Source organism: Triticum dicoccoides, chromosome 5A, assembly GCF_002162155.2.
Source record: "Triticum dicoccoides isolate Atlit2015 ecotype Zavitan chromosome 5A, WEW_v2.0, whole genome shotgun sequence".
In the NCBI taxonomy this organism is placed as follows: domain Eukaryota; kingdom Viridiplantae; phylum Streptophyta; class Magnoliopsida; order Poales; family Poaceae; genus Triticum; species Triticum dicoccoides.
This window is the reverse complement of record NC_041388.1, coordinates 339,176,912-339,195,807: the sequence shown is the minus strand read 5'-3', so window position 1 is coordinate 339,195,807 and position 18,896 is coordinate 339,176,912. Positions and strand designations below refer to the sequence as shown.

Sequence of the window (18,896 nt, the reverse complement as noted above, 5' to 3'; positions counted from 1 at the left end):
AGTATATGATTATTAGGAAACTATAGGATTAGCATAAAATAGTGTATGACCCACCCCAACAAAAGCAAATAATTTTGTAACAGAATGTGTTAAGTGGATGGATTTTCTTCTTCAAAATAGAGTGCAAACAAATCTTCTTAAAGAAAAAGGTCCTAAGATTTGAATCATGTGGACGAAATGACGTGCACAGACTAAACTCATGATAAACTGTATGTGAAATTCATTTGAACCAAGGACCTATAATTGTCACAGCGAAATGTTAAAGAGGTCTATTGAAAAAAGAAAAAAAAAGTTAAAAAGAGGCCTACTTTTACTGCTCGAATACATTCATTTAGTACGTAAATAATGTTTGAAGCAATGAGTAGTGGTATTGTTTTTGGTGGCGGAGTGAGTCACACATCTGGCTCAAGTGGAAGGTGATGTGGCGGCATCAGCGGGGCACACACGTCCCCACACACACCGCCCCCTACTGCCTACCCATCACACCACTCCAAGCAGAAAACAGCAGCAAAATATAATAATACAAGTTACTATTAAAAAAGAAAACCAAAGGGAGACGAGGAGAGAGAAACCTATGGATAGGATTCCACAGATTCCCATCGAGATCGAGGTCGAGGTCGAGGAGGCCGCGAGACGGCACGGATCCCCCCCTCGCTCGCCCCCAGAAACGGAAAACCGGGGAATAAAATCGTAGTCAAAGACGGACGGGGAGGACGAGCAGCAGAGCAGCAGCGGAAATCCAGCCTTCGTCGGAAGCACGGCGCGGCGCTGTCAGTCGGCCAGCCAAGGTAAGTAACAAAAAATGACGAGAAAATTTCTTTCTTTTAAATTTCATTTCACCAGTAGTAACAATAATAAGTAACTAAAAATATCTGTCTTTGCGTCTGATTGTTCCCCTTGCTTTGCTTTCACGTCATTCTCCGGGGGCAGCAGACAGACAAGCAACGCAACGCAACGCAAGGGACGCAAGAGAGAGTGCTCCGATCCCATCCCCTGCCTGCCCGCGGTCTCCGCGAGCTCTTCTCCCCCCTTCTCCATTTATTAGGGGCAGGTTCACTTCTTGATCCACTCGTCTCACATAATAGTACTAGCTCGTAGCCGGCCGCACGGATCAGCGCCTTCCTCTTCGCCGCTCAAGCTTCCGGCACCCGGCTCAGAATCTTCACTTCGTCCCGGCTCCACTTCTTGCCGATCCAGGTCAAGAACCCTCGCCTGAAATTTTTCTTGCTCCATGATTGCCCATGGCGTCATGCCATCATTCGATGGAGTCGAGGTTTGGGGTTAAAGTTAAAAAGATGTGTCAATCCGAGCTGTTCCCCGGGCCAGATCCGGTCGCCATGATTCCTCTGCTTCCTTGATAGGCGTCGGGGTCGGGGGTCTGTCGGCGGTACTCGCGTAATCTTTTACTACTACAGTATATACTTACCTTCCAAAGTCACACTACCACTGGAATTAGTAGCGACGGTTACTTTCTTCTTGGCGATGGATGGAAATAGTAATGGTTGCTTCCTTTGGGCCTTTGGGGAAGCAGCATAGGATACATGGTACTAGTAGCATTTACAGCGTAGCACTGTCCTACTCCTATATCTGGCGTCCAAATTAATTTCGACACGAAGCAGTTCACCGGGGACGTTTGTGAATTGTTTACATCATAAGCTTGAGTTTATCCAATAATTTCGGGAATGTTTGTGAGTTATGCATGTTACTTTGTGGCTTTCATCTCTTATAGAAGGTTTTGGTGATGCTATTTCCGCTTTATGCGACATGTGTGTATGAGCTAATGCTGATGGTCAACTTCCTGATGTGCAGGCAGCTTCTTGACATGCGACACTGATGGCGGCGGCAGAAGCGAGAGCTGCTTGGCAACGGGCCGCAAACCGCTGCTTATTTCAGGAGGATGCAAAGAGAGCTCCAAAACTGGCCTGCTGTCCACCGACAATGCAACAGCATGAAGCAAACAGCGGGAACCCCACCAGTCCGCGAGACTGCCACATCCCGAATTTCATGCATTTGAACTGGAACCCGATGAACTCCAATCAGCCAATAGATGCCTGGTTTCTTCAGCTGCAGCCCAATTTCGGGTGCCACAAGGTGCTTTCTGGCGAGCATCTGAATTACATGGGCGGAGAAGCCAATGCCAAGAAAGTGGACAGTTTCTCGCCTGTCTCTACTCTTGACGACATCAACACGAAGAAGAGCGAGTGCCCTTCTGAGCCACCGTGGATGATTTCGACGGCTTTTATGAAGCAAACATCTGAAGCACCTTGCGAAGGGTGCCCTCAAACGAGTCTCAAGTGCAGAGGAAATTCCAATAACTTCCTTCACGAGGATAAAGAGGTTATGGACTTCAAAACTTTTGATCCTTTGTTTCCGAAGAAACCGAAGAAGGCATGCTATGAGATGGATCCACCTTGGGAACAAGACAGGAAGTCTCAGCCCTGGTGGCAAGTAGCTGACGAGGAAGGATTGGCTTCGCTTGTTGCAGAAAGAGCAATGCAGCACATTGAGAACAATGATCTGCCAAAACCCACTCAGATAGTGCGTATTCATGGGGCAAAATTGAACGGCCATGAAAACAAGGATGGCTGTGGGAATTCATCTTCTTCTTCTGGTAAAGAGTCGCAGCCTCAACTTCACGACACTATGATGTGCAGCTATAGCCTCTCAAGCACCAATGAGATGAATTCATCTGACGGTGGAGGCTGGCAACAGACTCGCAAAAATGATGCGCATGGGTATGTGTGGTTTCATTTGTCTTGTTTCATAACCATCAAAACTACAACTAGGAGCCCTCCTTTGTAGATTTGCACGCCACACGTACTTTCTTTTCGTTTATTATGTAGTTTTTCACTACAAGGAATCTTTTATAGCCCCATTATCTGCATATTACATCCAACCCTAGTTAGGCTGAAATTAAAGGAACAGGCTGTTTAATTAGCTCCAGTCTGTATATATGTAGTGAATCTCTGTCAGTCCTTTGTGCGTTCTCATAATCAAAATTGCAAGCCAGTTAAACTTGTTTTCGGTAATTTTGCGACAAGAACAAAAAACTTATTTTGGATAAAAGGTAAATGCACCCGGGTAAAAGTTGGCTGAATTTAATTTTAATGTAATATGGCATCATGTCCACTGATGTCCATTTTATGCCTCTTTTGTAGTATATTGTTATTATGTTATTCCTGGAAATACCTCAGGTGCCCTTTCCTTCATCCAAGCTTCTTCCAGATTTCTGTGCATTTATTTATATCATTACATTACATTTGAAATGCAGGGGCACGCAGGATTCATATAGTAGTGGTGATCATACACCAGGCAGCAAGCCCACATATCAGAATCAGAAAGACGCCGAGAGGGCCCAGCTACTGGACGCTCTTCGCCATTCGCAGACACGGGCTAGGGAAGCCGAGGTGGCTGCCAAGAATGCTCATGATGAGAAAGACCATGTCGTCAAGCTACTGTTTCGTCAGGCCTCGCACCTCTTTGCGTGTAAGCAGTGGCTGAAAATGCTGCAGCTGGAGAACATATGCCTCCAGCTCAGGCTGAAAGAGCATCAGATAGCAGCCATGTTCCCGGAGCTTCCCTGGACGGTGATGAAGGATGAGAAGGCCGAGCCAGAAGGGGAGCGAAAAGGCAGGGCAAAGAAGAAAGGCAGGAGGCAGAACAAGGAAGGTGGCTTCTGCAAGGCCATCATGTTTGCAGTTGGCGTAGGCATCGTCGGCGCGGGATTGCTCCTTGGCTGGACCTTTGGGTGGCTGCTGCCCAGGTTGTAAGTTCTTCTACCTAGCGTGCAGTTCGACGAATAGGTGGTAGGTAAAGAAAGCTCCAGATATCTGCTTTGTGGAGTAGGAGGATGAAATGATGGAATTCTTAGAACCACTCATATTTGGAAGCCTTGCTGGTGATATCTCTGCGCGGTCCACGCCATATATAGGAAGGGTTTTAGTGTACATATTTGCCAGAAATGGGTATTTCTGGCACACCTGTTGGTTCCATGGGTGATGGGTTGAAGGTGTAAATAGTGTGCCTGAGTGGTGGTGGAACTTCAAAATCAGTCGACTTGAACGGTGTGTAAGCCTGTACTGTAAGTATGTCTGTTTAGACAATGTGTACTGTAAGCATATGTAACTTTGTTGTCTTCTTGATGTAAGAGGAGTTGTATTAGTCGCTGGTTGGTAGCGACTACATGTAAACCTGGGCAGCAAGCCTATAACTTGGTTCTTTGTTTAATGTATGTAAGCGAAGTTGTATTACTCAGCCTGGTGTTGACCAACTGAGCACAATTTGGTGGCAATTTTATCTTTTTGTTGTTCTTGTTGATAGTTTAAAGTTACCGAGAGTTATTTTAATCTCAGAAAACAAAGTCCATCAAGCAGTAGGGTTGCAGGAGTGACTCTTTCTAGCTAAATTCAAAAGTTAACACGTGCAAAACAGATTGAGATGGGTTGTATCAAAAGCTCCAGGAGAATATCTATAACAAGGACATTTACAAAGAATCTATCCTTGTCAGGAAATCATTCCGCAGACTGAACTGAAACTAGTATTACAACAGTGAGGGGGGAAAGAAATACAGTTTCGCACTCCACTGACTAATGTGGGAGTGGCAAACGGAAATTGCGCAGAGACGCTTCATCAACACTCGGTAACTGATTACCTATCCAGACCACGGCAACGAAATGCGCAGAGATGGCTCCCGAATCCAGAGATGACATCCACCAGACCCCCATGCCCAGCAACAGCTGCCATCTGTAACGGCATGGGTAGCAAGCAAGTGAGAACAGGATTTCCAGCCCCAGATATTGGGAGATGATGCAGACCCAAGAAGTGGTCTCGACTGAGCACCAAAAGGGACATGGATACATACCCCGGACGAATGCATGGAGACGGAAAATGCCGATGGAGGAGCGCACTTTATTTGCGAAACAACAACCCCGTTGATCATGAAACGGGAGAGCACAGGTTCAGCGCCAACCGCTAAAATCTGAGTGGACATGGATGAAAAGGAAAAATGCCGAAACAGTTAGCATGCTATTGGAAGCAAAAGAGTTGAGATAAACCATGCATGTCACTTTATTGTTTATATTACTCAACTCCCTTTTTCACATAAATAGTCTGGTAAATCTCCAATAAAATTTAAGGTGAAAACAATGGGGTATTTCTTGGAAGAAGAATACAGACTATTTTATCTCTATTTGAAGTGTCGTCCTTATATTCTCATTTCAATTCTCTCATCCAGCAACATTGCAAACTATAATTTGCCAGCCACAGACTAAAGAGCATTAAAGACAAGTCGCCATTTTATTGCATACTTTCTGCACTTGTGTGTGCTGGATCTCGAGAGGAGATCCACTAACATTTTTTCTGACCTGCAAAGTTTGTATTATGCAACTGCTTGAGAGCTACTTGGTCTTGGTTTGGCAGTCAACCAAATCTCAAATGCTTGGAAAAGGCTACTGGTGTCTTCAGTGATAAATCTCGAAGTCTTTTGTGATAAATCATACACCAGTGGGGATTGTTGTTCGCCTTAACCATATCAGATGCATGGAAATGATTGAAGTAATTGGATATGTGGGTGTCTAGTTTGTTATAGCCATAGTGCTTGCTAAACTCACTAAAGACAAGCATATGTCTCCAGTATTATTGCCTGTCCACTTTTAAGCCAATGATGAGCCGCTTCTAATGATGGGCATTGAGTAACCTTGGAAGTTCACCATACACTGATCATTTCCTGCCGATCTATAAACTAGTGACGAGCTATTTTCTATTAATGAGCATTAGATAACCTGACCAGTTTACAAGGCATTACTATAGTGGATGTTTCTTATCCATCTTCAAACTAAATAGTATGAGTTATTTCTAACGATGAGCATCGAGCAACCTTACCATTTTTTTTTGAGGGAAGCAACCTTACCAGTTTACTGGACACTAGTTTAGTGGCCATATGTATCATGAGTTACACTGAGTCATTGACCAATTTATTGAACAAAAGGGAAGGTCCATTGACCAGTTTTACTAAACGTGTTCTCGGTTAAGTTTTGGTGTTATGGGTTTTAGTTACTGTCCTATTTATATTTTGAATCGGTGAAAAAAGGGAAGAAGTGTTCGTCTATAAAACTCATAGGTATGAGCATTATAAAAACTGCTTTACTTTGAAGTTTTATTCCAACCTAGCTAGCTAACTAAAGGTCTTACTTGGGCAGGGAGGAAACAAATGAAAATGTACAGATCAGCACTTACTTGATTTTTGTCAAACAACAGATCTTGAACAGGAGCACCACAATCTGCGTTAAAGATGCACTCATTTGAAAGAAGACTCCAAACTGATATACCACTAGAAGTACCACAAGCCTGGGAATAGTACAGCCCAAAAAAAATTAAGATACATAGCATATATCAAAAAACTTGGCTAAAACTAACAAACACTTAGTATCTATATGAGCCAGATGTGCCCAATACCAGCCAACTTTCACTCGCATCAATGGCAATGCAGCCGACCCACGAGCCCTCAAATTTCTTGTTCTGTACTGGACGTATCGTCTGCGTACACTTCCCACTTCTGCAATCTGGAGTGTCCACAAAGAGCATGAATAAGCATGATAAAAGAATAAAAGCCTACCAAAATTGAACTCATACGATAAATTTTGTTAGCATGTTGCATCAGTCTTATGGCCAGAGAAGTAAAACTAATAGGAGCAGAGATTGCTATAGCATGTTGCGTGTTTTTTCTTTGAACAAACTAGAGAGGCAGATATTGCTTTCAATACCACTAGGAACTGGAAGAGCACAGATAAGCCATATTTAAACAAAAAACAAATACAAAAACTTTCTCGAATTGAGAGGATTGCTCACCCCAGATACGGGCTGTTCCATCCTCTGATCCAGTTACCACCTAAAAAAAGCGCAAGTTTGTCCATTAATAGCTCAGGTTTTCATAAGACAATGTTACAGTACTAAAATAATGAGCTACCTGGTGGTTCGCTTCACGAACTGCGATACTATGCAAATAGTCAGTATGCCCCTTAAAGGTCATTTTACACTTGCCACTTTCCTGAGACAAGCAGACATGATCGAAACTATTCTCAGACACCTCCTCAAGCAGTCACATAGAACATTAATACTATGGATATGGAAGCTTGTGACTTAAATGATTCTTAGGCAGAAGCATATTTCATTTTAATTAATTCAGAACTTCTATATGTCATATTTTACCTCAAGAAAATACATACCACATCCCAGCAATAAGCACATGCATCACCCGCTGCCGCAAAAAGAGATCCATCCTGTTTGAAAGAAGCGTAGTGGAGAAAATCAATATCCAACAGAACCAAATAAGGAATCAAGCATTCTACGAGAAGAATGAGAACAGACTGCACATAAGAGGCTGGTGTGCTGATTGCTTTCTTCAAACAGTGTGAAAGTAAGCAAATATGAAGTACTGACCTGTTTGCTAATTGCAATGGCATTATTTTCTGGTATTGGAGACCGTGCACCCCAAGGGCCTCTATAAATTGACAGAAACATATATGAGAAAATGGAGGGCGAGAGAACTGGTGTATTCCTCAGGAACAAACAACTGTCAGATCTGCATGTCCAATTGTTTAGTATGGAATCTTACTCATGCTGAGGGTTAACCAAGTCAAGTATTGGTTCAACATGATCCCCTGGGGAAAAATGCAATGGTAAAATATCATGAGAAAGATCAAAATAAGTGCTCTACGTATTAATAAACAACCATTATTTTTTAGGTAGCTTAGCTAGACAGATAATTTGTTTCACTCTGCACTCATAGTAATATATTTGACTCAACTCATTGACAAACTATCATCTTTTTCATCAAGCCACAGGGATAATATCGACATAAAGCATCTGAAAAGCATTTTTAGTTTCATAGAAGTGAGCACAACTATCAAGCACTTTTACAACTGTTGATTTAGATTTCATTCATGCTCTAAATTAGTAAGGTTATATAAGATTTCATTCATTTATACTTCTTTATTCAACTGCTGTAAATCAACTATAGTATATAAGATGAGACTGAGAATATGCACAAGAAGCTGAATGTGCAAGATTGACATCTTTGCTAGTAAAAAAAATGTAGCTTTCTCTTCTTACTGAAAGTACATCTATGTAAGAACAGCTAGTTAAGCCCAATTCCAACTAATCTAGCAAACCAAGCCACGAACGAGAGCTCTTGTACATTACCTTGCAGAGAGAGTGGCAGAAGGCAGCTCTGCATCTCGTGCCATCTCCAACCCCGAATGTGGCCGTCATCCCCGCAGCTGTCACGAGCAATGGATCACATTGTAAATTTTCCTTCTTGAGAACACTCTTGGCCGACAATCCCACGGCATCAAAAGAGAGGAATTGGTGAGAAAGAAGAAGCATTTACCTGAAGAGCAGCGGCTGAATCGGATCATTGTAGAACTTGGCGTCGTAAACGGGGCCGCTGTGCGCTTGGACGATAGAGACGGGGTCGACCAGCGCGGCGGCAGCCGGCTGAATCAAATCAAGGGGAACGGGGCGTTTGTATCAAACACGGAATAGAGCAGGGATGGGGGAAGAAGGGGGAGGGGGGAAGCGAAACCTGGGGGGCGGCGTGGGCGGAGGCGGAGGAGGATATGCAGGAGGACAGCGAGAAGGAGGCGAGGGAGCCGTCGCTGGAGGCGGCGGCGAGGAGGACGTCCGGGTCGGCTTCGTCGCGCTGGTCGTAGAAGACGGCGCGGAAGAGGGTGCGGCAGGAGAGGTCGCGCTCCCGCAGGATGCCCCGCCGGTACGCCGCCTCGTCCCACTCGCGCGCGTCGAGCCCTGGCTGCGCCGTCGCCGCCGCCGCCGCCATCTCCTCGCGATTCTTCGCTGCTGCTGCTTCTGCGTCCGGCAGTGAGGTACAGGGGGGCACAGGTCCGGAAAACAGCGGCTGGGCCTTGGATAAGCGTGCGGTGGGCTGGGCTGGGCCGGGCCTCGCATATATATGTGTTTTTTTCGAATTTAGAGGCAAACTGTCGAGAAGAGTTTGCAAGTTCAAAAAGTGAATTCTAGGAGAGTTTGCCTTTTTGTATATGATCTCTTCATATATATATATATAATTACTATGCACGGGGAATGAATCTTTGGTCTTTGATTTATTTGTGCTTATGAAGATTTTGACATGGATCAAACATCAGCAACGTTTAACCCGCAAAAAAAAAAAAACATCAGCAACGTCCATATAAAAATTTACCTTGTTCATATTTTTCAAATCCTCTTACTAAATTAGGTGGTTTATATAGAAAATTTAGAGACCTATCAGTTGAGAATAGGCTTATAACTTTTGTCTCGAGTTAAATGCTGCACAAAAGTTACCGAGTTTTAGGAAAAAAATATTCACAACTACTACAATATCAAATCTATATAATATAATGTGTCTAGGGCACATCTAGATGTGCTCTAATTATTGCACATCTAAGTGAGTGAATCAAGCATAAAGAGAAAAAAAAAAGAAAAAGAAAATATTCACACGAATCTCAATGTAAGATCGATGACATATGACTTAGATGTGCAATACTTATGGCACATCTAGATGTGCTTTAGCAAAACTGTATAAAAATATATCTTATTGTGTATTTAGTGTTACTAATCTTGTATTGTGGTTGTTTAAAGTTTTTTCTATAATTTTGGTAAAATTTTGTACCGTTTGAATTGAGAGAAAAAATTATAGATCTTCCTTTAGGAGACGGAGACACAAGCCTACTTGTTTTTAGGATTATGATACAATATTTGATTTCTTTTTAAGAAATTGCAAGAACAACATATCGATGCTTGCTAAGAGTCTAAGACCAGATGACCAAATCACCATATTAGTCTCGCTATCAGCAGGGTCATCACCTCCTGCTAAGAGAATACTTTGCATTCAACCAATTGTTTTTTAGGATTATCTTACGGATTATCTAACTGAAGTCTTGCACTGAAAATTTGACTTAGCTAAAAGAGAGTATCTGAGCAATTGCAAATATAGGGTATATTGATATTCTCGGTACCGCATGCCATACACTCAGTTTGATGGAATTGCTTATCCTTAGAAGATCTTCCATAGTTTCACACATAACTTTTTTTTTGTTTCACCCGGTCAATAACAACATAAGGACCCGCACAGAAAAAAAATAACATAAAGGGTTTTGGGGGATTGTGATGTTTGCGGATTTATCTCATGCAGGCAGCTTAATTTGTATGCTTGCAGACATATTTTTTTTAAGGAATCATTTGCACTGCACTTTATATTAAATTATTTTGGCTCAAATATCTTGGAGATACTATGTTTTCTCTATTATTGGATCAATCACTATTTGGTGCAAATTCATGCAACAATCAACCCTATAGAATACAGGGAAGCATGCCAATGCAATTTGGTCTTTATTCTATGATTGCACAGTAAGAATCTGGCAGATCAAAGAGGCTGAAACAATTTCATAGAAAAGACTATTTTGTATGATTTCACTCATAAGTTCCTGAACAATTTCTAGAGTTGCAAAGGAAGTCCTGTGCATGACTAGGCTTCAGAAAAATAGGCAACCAAATAGTATGAGTTATTTGTATGATTTCACAGGCAACCTAGAAATAGGCTTCAGAACAATCCTCCTATTCAGCAAAATAACCGGGCTTCAGAAAAATAGGCAACCTAGAAATAGTAAAAAAACATTACTACAAATTACCTAGAAGAGATTTGTGCAAAAGAAAGAAGAAGAGAGAAACACTTGAACTTTGCGTATGCTTCGTTCAGTTTGCAGACTTTCAGAGGACTTGTTGCTCCCTGAGACCACGAGACACGTCAGGCATGAACTGTCTATCTTCGAGTGGGCAACAGTACCACCGTATATGCTGGTAGTGTCCTCTTTCCTTTTCTTTTGCCTGTCCATCATGGTGCCAGCTTCTCGCCCCTTCCCTCAACCCTGATCCTACATGGTGTCTGCATCAGAGGGATTGGAGCAAACGGCAGGTTGCTGCTGCGTCGCGCAATGAATGTTTCCTCCTCCGAGGACAATCTCCCTCCCCCCTTCCACCATCACCACCTGCAACAGGCAGCAAATCACATCACATGGATGAACTCATGATACAAAAAGAGAGGTGTACAAAGGTATAATCCGCACCATTGAGATTGACTGTATTCATGTTATATATAGAGAGAGACATAAGAAAAATCTCCTTCGAGTAAGATACAGATGGACCTATGCATAATATGCACATGTTAACAAGACTCCAATGTTAGCAATTTGAGTAGATTTCCAATAGACAAACTTCGCAGTGCTACTGACTATCCACATTCGGCCCGAAGAAATCTTAAACACCCATTACTGATAGTATAAGTACAAGGCTCCAGACGAATAGGAGGATGGTACGAGAAAAATCTCTGGCACCGATTAAGTTTCTAGCTAATGTGTGGCTGGAGATATTACCTCGTGTTTGGGAAACACTTTCTCCAAAACTTTGCGTGCTTCTTCATCCCACTTGTCACCAAAGGCTGGTGCTACAACCCCACCATTGGCGATGTAGAAGTTCACATACGACCCAGCTAGCCTCTGCTGCCCTAATGCCACCTGCAACCATCATACATTGTCACCACACAAGAACCAGTGAGATATCGCGAGCTCCTAAGGAGTACTCACTGAAACTATCTGTTTTGTCCAACAAATACCGGCAAAGCTGAAATTCATGTAAATTTGCTTAAGTTGTAAAGGAATTTAACATCGGGTGAACTAGGGTAAGACTGCAAAGCAAAACTTAAAAATATATGTATCAAATACCCTTACCAAGCCTAGAAATGGTTGTGCTTCTTCTTCAGTCATGTACAGTGGCCCAGGGACATGAATCTTGATAATATCTAACTTCCGGCCCTTGGCATCAGTGGTATTGGACAGAACATCGAATGCGGCAGCTGAATGTTCATGCTGAGGATCAGATTTGTCGTCGATCCATGATAAGAGGACAGTGGATGGTCCCGCAAAGCAGCATATGTTGTCAACATGCCCACTGATCACTTCATCCCCTGCAGAGTCAGAGGCTCAGTAGCAAGTCGGTAGCAATGTAAGCACCAAAATGATACTCCCTCTGTAAGAAAGTATAAGACGTTTTTTGGATTAGTTGGCTACAAAAAACCGTCCTACATTTTGTTACAGAGGTTGTAATTTAAGTAAATGGTACAGAAGAAAAAAAATCACTTTATACACTACGAATATGGGGTGTTTTTGACTTTTAATAACATACCGAAAAGCCCTTTGGGTAACCATATGACCTTCGACACACCAAGATGAGTCTTCAGCTGGTTCTCTATCTCATCCTTACTCATATGGGGATTTCTGTTTCCATGGCATAAACACTGCTCAGTGGTGATACATGTTCCTGTGTAGAGGGGAAGGTGCCTTTGATTTATGCAATAGGATGCAAATATTAGAGAGCTCTACAAAATCTAAATCTGAGAATCAGTAGGATAAAAATTTCAAATATAAGAGAGCTCTACTAAATCCAAATTATAAGGATAAAAATTTCTAATAGCATAGGATGCAAGAATGCAGTACAGCACTTCTGCGACAAATAAAGTGGGGGAAATAGAATGGCCAGCACTTCTAATCTTTCAGAGAGCAGAAAGTGTTTTCGAAACATGGAAGAAGTTAAGTGGGTTGATCATCTCCATGCTACCTTCTCCGTCGACATGAATGCTTCCACCTTCAAGAACAAAATTGGTTTCAAACCTAGGAATCCTCTCCAATTCCAAAACCTACAAATAAAAAATAATAGTAAGCACTACCCAGAACTCAAATATTAAACAAGACAAACTAGAGTGATTAGTTGCCAAAAAATATTAAATGCTTGTGATTTGGGATTTAGTAAAAAATTACCTTCCTGGCAACAAGGTTGTCTTGAGTTATATGTTCTTCATGTCCTGTGGATCCAAACAAGAAGTGTTTGTTGAATTCAATACATGTTACCCATTAGCTGCCCAGAGCTCCAGAATTAGGTTGCAGTAACATGTAAATTGAAGCTCTAAGTGAAAAACTTTGGCATTTGAATGCACCGAAAGCATGTGTCAACTATATTCTCACATAAAAGAAAACTGTGGTAGCAGAAAAAAATGCACGGTAATATCCAAAAAGTAAGACTATAAGCCACATATTGCAACTTTACGGGTACATTAAGAACTGTGCAAATATAATGATAAAAAATAAAAGTACGGTAGTTCAAAACAATGGCAGGATATACCTTTTCTCCTATTGAGCTGATGATCTTCTGGCCCAAATAAATCATTATAACCTTGATAACAGCACAAATTAGATGTTGGTACATATTTCTTGATATCACAGACTGTGAAGATGGAGGTAGTACCTCCATATGCATTGTACTGCCAATCCACCCCTGCAATTTCTCTCCTCGATCTTGCGTCGCCTTCACGCACAACAAACTGATGATAGAACAAATAGTGGGTCAACAAAGCCATTTCCAGCGAGTACAGCGATTTCCTCCATAAAACAGAGAGGGGAAATCTTACACTGGGGCCCAAATCACGCAACCAAACAAGATAGGCGCTCATCTCTACCACTCTAACGTTGGATTTATGTTCCATCAAATGGGCTACCCTCGCGTACTCCACGGGTGCAAAAAATAGAACAAAGGTAAACTTCTAGGGTGAAACCAACAAAAATTGAAGCCGATGATATTCGTATCCTGAATCTCTGACAAATGATCCCAAAAAAAAAAGGAATCTCTGATGGATGAGTCTGCATACCTGGGCAGCGTTACAGCATACAGTGACAGGCTCAAACCTTGAGATTACATCTACAACATTTGCAAAGGCTTTTTGAGCAGGGGCAGCCGCATCTCTCCAAAATCCTTGAGCATCCTGGCATATAGCAGTACAAATATGTGAGCCTCCAGTGCAAATCCTTAACTGTCAGGCCATGCGAGAAATGTGGCAAGCATTTCTTCGGAAGAGCACAAAGGCAAACTACCACGCAATTCCACACAGGCTAAAATCAGTAGTAACATCAACATGAAGGTGAACAAATCATACTAAAAAGATGAATTACTACCACATAATTAACTACGTCCAATGTAGTCAACCATTGGTCCACTATATCTCACTAGAAGAAATTTGTTTATAAAAACTACCAACATTGTGCAGTATGGTCCGCAATCACCAATTCACCATAACAACGGTACATTTCCGAAATGTAAAGACCGCAAATCGGCAAATGAATGAAATTTTGTGAAATTTTCATCATCTAGCTAGGGTTCCGTGTTGGCCTCCTTCTTGTAAATGTTTACAGAAGTAAATAAAACTTCAAGAAAGAGCAACCAGGTCTCTCAAGAGTCAAGACTCAAGAGCACCTCAGTACTGACCGGCCACCCAATCCAGCACTGGTCGTGCGGCTCCCACTCAGCCGGCATCCGGAAGCCGAGCGCCGCCGGGGTTCCATCAAGAACCTTCCTCTTCGCCCCTGCCTTGGACGCCGCGACGGTGGCGGCGGCGGCGGCTCGGTAGCCTCGCCGGAGAAGCCGGAGCTGGGTGGGCATCGATTCTCAGCTTTGCTTTTTTTTTTTGAGACAATCTCAGCTTTGCTTCCTGCGCTCAAATTGGTCAGGGTGGACATCATCATTTTTTTTAAGGGTAAACTTTGTTTTTGCCACTCTAGTTTTTGTCAACTTTACTTGAGTCACTTTAGAATTTGACATTTCACTTTTGTCACTCTAAAATTTTGACAATATATCACTTTTGCCGTTCCGTGGCAAAATCAAAAAATTTAGAGTGGCAATTGTGATACATGTCAAAAGCAAAGAGTGGCAAAAGTAAAATGAAAAATCATCGTTTTTACCATGGAATGGCAGTTGTGATGTATAATGTATTGTCAAAAGTTAAGAGTGGCAAAAGTAAGATGTCAAATTCTAGAGTGACATAAGCAAAATTGGCAAAAACAAAGTTTTCCCTTTTTTTAGGGTAAAAGCCTTTTATTATTCAAAATCCACAAGGTATGGGATACAAATCTGGTCATGTGGCTGGTCAAGCCCCACATGACGCCCTAAAAATAAAGACAAAGTATATTTAGCTAACTTGTGGGCTTCAACATTAGCCTCACGCCTTTCAAAATGGACATCATCAACGTGACACAAAACCTGGCCAAATGGCCTGGCCCGACTATAAAAGGGTCTGGGTAGGCCGTGCCGTGTCGGGCAAAGGCCTGACCATGCAGGTCAGCCCGACACGGCACCGCTGAGGGCCAGCCCCGAGAGAGTAAGTTGACGAGCGCTCCTTCGGGAGCCTCGTAACTATCAGTGTCACTTGGCGCGCTCTCAGCCGCCCGTCACGTGTCGCGCTCTCGGCGCTTTCTTCAGATTTTGTTTTTATTTTTATTTTTCTGCACATGTTTTTGTTTTATTAAACATTTTTTCTTTTTTCGATGTTTCGGTTTTTTATCGGTCTTCCTTAGCTTCAGGTCAAAAAAATTGCGTAAAAAAAGCGTGTTTTCTTTTTTTTCTTTCACGAGAGTCACGGTTTTGCTTCCGCGAAAGGTACGGTTATGCTTTCGCAAGAGTCACGGTTGTACCTCTCAAAAACGGAAAAAAATATTTTTTTTCTTCCGTGAGAGGTGCGGTTTTGATTCCGCGAGAATCACGATTGTGCTTTCACGAGAGTCATGGCCGTGCCTTTCGGAAACGAAAAAACCACGTTTTCTGTTTTTTCTTTCACGAGAGGCGGGGTTTTGATTCTGCGAGAGTCACGTTTGTGCTTTCGCGAGAGTCATGGCCGTGTCTCTCAGAAACGAAAAAACACATTTTCTGTTTTTTCTTTCACGAGAGGCAGGGTTTTGCTTCCGCAAGAGGTACGGTTGTGCTTTCGCGAGAGTCACGCCCGTGCCTCTCGAAAACGGAAAAAATGTGTTTTCTGTTTTTTTTTCTTCCACGAGATGTACGATTTTGCTTCTGCGAGAGGCACGGTTGTGCTTTCGCGAGAGGCACGGCCGTGCCTCTCGGAAACGAAAAAAACGCATTTTTTTTCTTTCGCGAGAGACACGATTTTGCTTCCGTGAGAGGCATGGTTGTGCTTTCGCAAGAGGTCACGATCGTGCCTCTCGAAAACAGAAAAAAACGTGTTTTTTTGTTTTTTTCCTTCAGCAAGAGGCACGGTTTTACTTCCGCGAGAGGCACGGTTGTACTTTTGCGAGAGGCACGGACGTGCCTCTTTCGAAAATGAAAAAAAACATACTCCCAGGTTGGTTTTTTCGTACGATTTTTTTCGTGAAAAAAGTTCATCAAAACCTATCAACATGGGATCTAGTTTTGAATATCTCGACACGAGGAATTCAACGATGAAAACGGTTCAAGATTTGGACGCATGGTTTAAGAGATAAAACATTTTGAATAAACGAATCTACGAAAAAATGGAAAACTCCCCGGTTGCGACAAGTGGCGTACATGCAGCACACCACTTATCGCAACCTGGGGAGGTGGAAGTGATCTTTGTAACGAGTACTCCTCAACTAGTGATTTCAGCAACTAATAATATTGAAAGGTCCTCTTCAAAGATTACTTTAGGTGGACTGAACATGCGCCACCGTCGCGTGTCGCGTTTTGGGTGTCTTCTCGGGATTTTCTTTTTTCTTCCTGTGTGTTCGGGTTTTAGATGGTTTTTTTGGTTTTTGCCCCGTCCCCCTAGGTTTTAGACAAAACAAAAATTAAAAAAAAATTACATGAAAAAGTGAATTTTCTTTCGTGAAAGGGACAGAGTTGCTTCTTGTTGAGGCACAAATTTACTTCCGCGAGAGACACACAACTGTGTCTCTCGAAAAAGGAAAAAAACATGTTTTTTTCTTTCATGATAGGCACAAATTTTCTTCTCATAGAGACACAGGTTTGCTTCGCGAGAGACACAATAGTGACTCTCGAAAAAGAAAAAAAAGAAAAAAACTTTTGCGAGAAACACATATTTGCTTCTCGTGAAAGGCATAGTTTGCTTCATTGTTCCTCTCAGAAAAGGAAACAAAAAAAGACTGTTTGATCGCTACCCCACCAGCTCCCCTTCGATCGATCGTTGTCAATGCTTACAACGATTTTTATTTACAAACCAGCTTACTAATTTTTCTATCTCTCCTGATTTTATGCCGGTTAGTCTAGGCGGGAAGAAAAAGGAAATAAAGTGCTTAAAAGAGGACTTGAACCCATATCTAATAAGTAGCTACTAAACCCAATAACCAACTCAACCACTTTTACATGTTGTCACAAAAATATCAAAAAGAAACTCGTAGTCATGGGGGAATCTGAATCCTTCTTCCTTCTACAATGTCAACAAAAAGGTTAATTTCAACATTGATAACGTTGGCATGAGCAACATGATAAAAACTATGGCATGTGTATCCTTGTAACTTCAACATTAGCACACTGGTAACAAAAAATGGCATGATAAAGCTGGTAACTATATCGTAAGAAGGCTAGTAACTACATCATAAGAAGCACGGTAACTTTAACATGTGCAACATGGTAAGTTTGCTCAAAAGTTACCAGGGGATATATTTGAACTACTCCCCCTCTCCCAGGTGAAATTTATTATGGTGTTTGATCGTAGGTTATTAGGAGTATGGTTTTGTGGATATAGTCTGAGACGTATCAGCATCCCTTGTTTAATCCCTACTCGTCCTTGAGTAGATAGATGATAAAAATATTTTTTTGGTTGTGAATGACACTAGCATGAATTCTAATCAATTCGATGTAATTGCGTATGATCTTAAATGATGGTGATACAAAGCAATTGTCTATAGTTGATATAAAGCAAATAATATCAAAATATGCAAGTAAAATCATTATTGCTTTTCATGGATCAGAACTTTCACGTCACACTCATCAACACTATAAGGTTTAGAATGAATGTCAATTGTATCATGAAACGTGATGCTCAAGGTTGTATCGTATCAAACGTTTTATTATAACATGACCCAGAGCACCGGTCAAGTAACTAATCACATGACTCCCTTTTCAACTACATAGTACCCACACGATGTTCGAACACGAGCTTTGATATTTACACTTATCAAATGGACAAATAGGATAATGATGAGGTTTAATAAGAAGTTGAAAATAAAGAAAGTCGCATACCAACATGTCTGATCATCAGGCAATGGAGACGCCTTATAATCGATATTGGTGCAAGGAGTAGGAATTAATTGCCATGCAACGGACACACTAGATCTATGAGTGTATGAAAGCTCTCCTAATGGACTAGTGGGGTGTCCATCCAACTCACTTGCTCATAGAGACATAGAGCATTTGAAGATGCTCCTCATAGGAATATGCAAGCAAAGTTCTATTATGTGGAAAATCCCCAACTAGTATAGAAACATAAAGCATATGGAAACTCTCTATATGATAAATCAATGTGCTACATTATGAAACACATATGTATGCAAAGAAGTATAGTAGTGTGCCCCCTCTCTCTTATATTCCCTTCTCCTCTTATTGGTGGCTAATAGGTCTCAACTGTATCTATAATTTTTTATTGTTTCATATTATTATATTATCACTTTTATATACTTTTTGTAGCAATTTATATTATTTTTGGGACTAACCAGTTAATTTTGTGCCCAGTGAAAGTTTTTGTTTTGTGCTTGGTTTTGGTTTCACAGGAAATCCATATGTAGGAAGGTCAAAACATGACGCAAATTTTTGACGATTTTCTGGACCAGAAGAAACCCTAGAAGCTTCAGGGAAGGAGAAGACGACCACCAGGGGCCCACATGGCTAGGTGGCACGCCGTATTTAGAAGAATTTTATCACCGCCACCAGTTCCTGTTTCATGAAGATCCAATCTGGAGGCCTGTTCCGGGGCTCTGCCAGAGGGGGAAGCAATTGCCGAAGCCTTCTTCATCGACCCATGTTGCCTCCATGAT

At 41.9% G+C, this 18,896-nt stretch overlaps 3 protein-coding genes across 7 annotated transcripts; 1 reads left to right on the top strand and 2 right to left on the bottom strand.

The window, feature by feature from the left end:
• Positions 1-590: 590 nt before the first annotated feature.
• LOC119301371 lies at positions 591-4,254 on the top strand. Of its 2 annotated transcripts, XM_037578330.1 has the most exons (4): positions 593-788; positions 934-1,197; positions 1,810-2,735; positions 3,272-4,254. In XM_037578330.1, the coding sequence occupies exons 3-4, from the start codon at positions 1,834-1,836 to the stop codon at positions 3,768-3,770; spliced, it is 1,401 nt and encodes a 466-aa protein (XP_037434227.1). In that variant the 5' UTR covers positions 593-788; positions 934-1,197; positions 1,810-1,833; the 3' UTR covers positions 3,771-4,254. The 2 variants fall into 2 exon arrangements, with proteins under 2 accessions (XP_037434228.1, XP_037434227.1); XM_037578331.1 differs by lacking the exon at positions 934-1,197 and having other exon boundaries at positions 591-788.
• Positions 4,255-4,413: 159 nt separating this feature from the next.
• LOC119301370 (THO complex subunit 6-like) lies at positions 4,414-8,882 on the bottom strand. Its single transcript, XM_037578329.1, has 12 exons — positions 8,582-8,882; positions 8,387-8,493; positions 8,200-8,276; positions 7,613-7,658; positions 7,438-7,498; positions 7,224-7,277; positions 6,965-7,045; positions 6,847-6,886; positions 6,454-6,560; positions 6,235-6,345; positions 4,862-4,978; positions 4,414-4,743 (listed from the first exon to the last, which is right to left on the bottom strand). Exons 1-12 carry the CDS (start codon positions 8,831-8,833, stop codon positions 4,648-4,650), a joined length of 1,149 nt encoding a protein of 382 aa, XP_037434226.1. The 5' UTR covers positions 8,834-8,882; the 3' UTR covers positions 4,414-4,647.
• A 1,558-nt stretch (positions 8,883-10,440) lies between these two features.
• LOC119301369 (agmatine deiminase-like) lies at positions 10,441-14,579 on the bottom strand. 4 transcript variants are annotated; one of them, XM_037578325.1, is made up of 11 exons: positions 14,350-14,579; positions 13,748-13,861; positions 13,511-13,606; positions 13,348-13,423; positions 13,225-13,275; positions 12,864-12,907; positions 12,664-12,742; positions 12,232-12,366; positions 11,778-12,013; positions 11,424-11,564; positions 10,441-11,039 (listed from the first exon to the last, which is right to left on the bottom strand). In XM_037578325.1, exons 1-11 carry the CDS (start codon positions 14,533-14,535, stop codon positions 10,926-10,928), a joined length of 1,272 nt encoding a protein of 423 aa, XP_037434222.1. In that variant the 5' UTR covers positions 14,536-14,579; the 3' UTR covers positions 10,441-10,925. The 4 variants fall into 4 exon arrangements, with proteins under 4 accessions (XP_037434222.1, XP_037434223.1, XP_037434224.1 ...); XM_037578326.1 differs by having other exon boundaries at positions 14,362-14,579; XM_037578327.1 differs by lacking the exon at positions 13,511-13,606.
• Positions 14,580-18,896: the final 4,317 nt, after the last annotated feature.